The following is a 2952-nucleotide window of genomic DNA, read 5'->3' on the forward strand; positions in this document are numbered from 1 at the left end:
GAAGCTCCAGACTTGTGAACTAACTCTGCAATGGCATCAAAGAGAGCTGGCAGTAAGTATTTGGGTTTCAGTTCCAAACTCGACTTTTCAGAGTGCACTGAAAATTGCCTCGTAGATCCAGGGGTTAGAGTAGGATAAGCAACTGACTCACGTACTCTGCTTCTTAGAAGCAGATTTAACGTTATGAATACTCCACATTCCATCAAAATATTGCCCTTTGCAAAAGCAGTATCATGGGAAAAGAGACTTCAATCTTCTCTAAAAGCACAATCAGAGATGTGTAAATAATATTGTAAAGTGGGTTACCAAGAGAATATGAGACTTCTGAATAAGAGATTAGTTAGGACATATGAAGTACTGACCCACACCAGTGCTGATGTTCATGACTTTGAAAGTTCTAAAACTCACCTAATTTTTGTTTATATTTCAGGTGCTCTACAGAAATGGGCTTGGGAATACTCTGGTTTCCGCAAGTATGGTAAGATCTCAAAATATATTGACTTGCATATTTATTCAAAGTATATAATTTAGTGAAAATTAGGGCTGTCTAGGGATTAGGGAGTTTAGCAGCAGATTTTAACGTTATGAATACTCCACATTCCATCAAAATATTGCCCTTTGCAAAAGAAGTAGGTATCATGGGAAAAGAGACTTCAATCTTCTCTAAAAGCACATTCAGAGATGTGTAAATAAAATTGTAAAGTGGGTTACCAAGAGAATATGAGACTTCTGAATAAGAGATGAGTTAGGACATATGAAGTACTGACCCACACCAGTGCTGATGTTCATGACTTTGAAAGTTCTAAAACTCACCTAATTTTTGTTTATATTTCAGGTGCTCTACAGAAATGGGCTTGGGAATACTCTGGTTTCCGCAAGTATGGTAAGATCTCAAAATATATTGACTTGCATATTTATTCAAAGTATATAATTTAGTGAAAATTAGGGCTGTCTAGGAATTAGGGAGCAATATTGCCTGTATGTATGTATAATACCAAACCAAAGACAGGGATTTTTTTCTTTCTTTCAAAATGGAAGATTATACCATTCTAAATTTTCAGGTCTGTACTATGATGACCTGGCCAATGAGACTCCCGTGATTAGGGAGCAATATTGCCTGTATGTATGTATAATACCAAACCAAAGACACAGATTTTTTTCTTTCTTTCAAAATGGAAGATTATACCATTCTAAATTTTCAGGTCTGTACTATGATGACCTGGCCAATGAGACTCCCGTTGTGGAGGAAGCTCTACGAAGACTGCCTGAGAAGCTCAAGAATGAGCGTCACTTCCGTCAACTGAGGGCCGTCCAGCTTAATATCCAGAAGAGCATCCTGCCGAAGGACCAGTGGACCAAGTATGAAGATGAGACGAGGTATCTGAAGCCATACATCGAACAAGTTGAGAAGGAATTCAAGGAGAAAGAAGAATGGGGGAAATTGTATTAGATGACTAGATCTCCCCCACTTATGTTCTTTTTCTTTTCGTACATTTATCTCTTGTTAGATTTTAAATGTGAAGCTTGGAATTTTCCAAAACAGGCCTAGGTATAGGCATCAGTAATATAAGAGTAGGTTCTTACCCCAGCTTATTTCACCATTCTCCTCTATCTACTTCTTAAAAAAAAAAAAAAAAAAAAAAAAAAAACTATGGTTTTGTAATAAGGGGGGAGAAAAAACATTTTTTTTTTTTTTTTTTTAAAAAAAAAAAAAAGAACTATGGTATTGTACTAAGTAGGTAGTAAAACACATTTTTTTTTTTTATAATTATTGTATAAAATAAATATTTAGATAGACTATGTAGTATGTATAGGTAATACAAAATCATATAAATGGCTACTTTCTATAAGTATACAGTATTGTTACAGTATATCATTTACATCTAAAGTACCTAGTGTAATGATTTGGACAGATAATATTAAATGTTAAGGGGAAAAATAAAGGAATGGATAAAGTTACATACTCTCATATGTCAACAAAATTAGGAAATGGACAGACAAAAGTTGTTCAATAGTTCATTGAATTCTCTGAATGTCCTAGAAAGAGAACACTTGAGGTTGCAGTACATCAGTCAGTTTTCAGAAGTTAATCATTCTGTTTATGTAAACCAAAGATTGGATACAAATACATAATAATAACAGTCTACACAAGTGTGTTTTAATTTCAAACTAAGGTCTTGATGATTTTGTATTTAGTTTGTGAGTAAGGTTTTTTGTTTCACCAAAACAATGTGTCCTTTTACTACTGACTTGGAGCTTTACCATAGAAACCAACAAAGGTGTTCAGAGGTAATTCAATACAAACGTGTATGGACGGATGGAGGAAGTGTTGTGATAATAGCAAGGGGGATACTAAGGTCTTTATAAAACTACTTAGATTACATAAAAAATCTCTTCTAAATTTCAAAAACCTAGTATCTATGACAGCTGCTGAGTTTCCCCGCGGAATAGTAAGGGATATCCTTTGAGTGAGGAATACATAGGTAGATAAATAAATGGTAGGTAATGTAAAATAATGGGTAAATAAAATATTTCAATAATGACAGTAAAAAATGATACCTAGAGAAACACAAGAGGGTAGAAAACACAAATCAAAGCTGAATAGGGGACAAATAGAAATGTAAGAGGATTTTTAGTTGTGTTTAGCAAAAAGCTTATCACAAATCTTGTTCCCCTCTAATTAAAAACCTTGATGAGCTTTACGACGACTTAAATTGGAATCAACCAGATGGATCCAAAATCCACCATATCTAGTGATGGGTCGTGGGTAAATACCCACTGGGTGGGTAAATAAAAATTGGGTATTTACCCGGGTATTTATCCACCCCCAGGGTGGGTAAATACCCGGGTATTTAAAAAAAAGAAGAAAAATAAACAAAAAACATCGTCACTTGATTTTTTTTTTAAAATTTCCCGGGCACAATTTGACTGAGGCGCTTCTTGAAAATACCC

General features: G+C 34.5%; 1 protein-coding gene across 2 annotated transcripts; it reads left to right on the top strand.

Moving 5' to 3' along the window:
* Positions 1-1649, top strand: LOC103521458 (cytochrome b-c1 complex subunit 7-like). 2 transcript variants are annotated; one of them, XM_008486570.2, is made up of 3 exons: positions 1-52; positions 431-478; positions 1203-1649. In XM_008486570.2, exons 1-3 carry the CDS (start codon positions 31-33, stop codon positions 1448-1450), a joined length of 318 nt encoding a protein of 105 aa, XP_008484792.1. In that variant the 5' UTR covers positions 1-30; the 3' UTR covers positions 1451-1649. The 2 variants fall into 2 exon arrangements, with proteins under 2 accessions (XP_008484792.1, XP_026687939.1); XM_026832138.1 differs by lacking the exon at positions 431-478 and adding an exon at positions 836-883 and having other exon boundaries at positions 7-52.
* Positions 1650-2952: the final 1303 nt, after the last annotated feature.

This window comes from Diaphorina citri, unplaced genomic scaffold, assembly GCF_000475195.1.
Source record: "Diaphorina citri unplaced genomic scaffold, Diaci psyllid genome assembly version 1.1 scaffold5276, whole genome shotgun sequence".
In the NCBI taxonomy this organism is placed as follows: Eukaryota; Metazoa; Arthropoda; class Insecta; order Hemiptera; family Psyllidae; genus Diaphorina; species Diaphorina citri.

Excerpts from the sequence above, each read along its gene's own strand:
- LOC103521458 (XM_008486570.2), top strand. The coding sequence starts at position 31 with ATGGCATCAAAGAGAGCTGGCA. Across the intron at positions 53-430 it reads GGCATCAAAGAGAGCTGGCA|GTGCTCTACAGAAATGGGCT; the intron begins GTAAGTATTTGG and ends TTTATATTTCAG. Across the intron at positions 479-1,202 it reads CTCTGGTTTCCGCAAGTATG|GTCTGTACTATGATGACCTG; the intron begins GTAAGATCTCAA and ends CTAAATTTTCAG.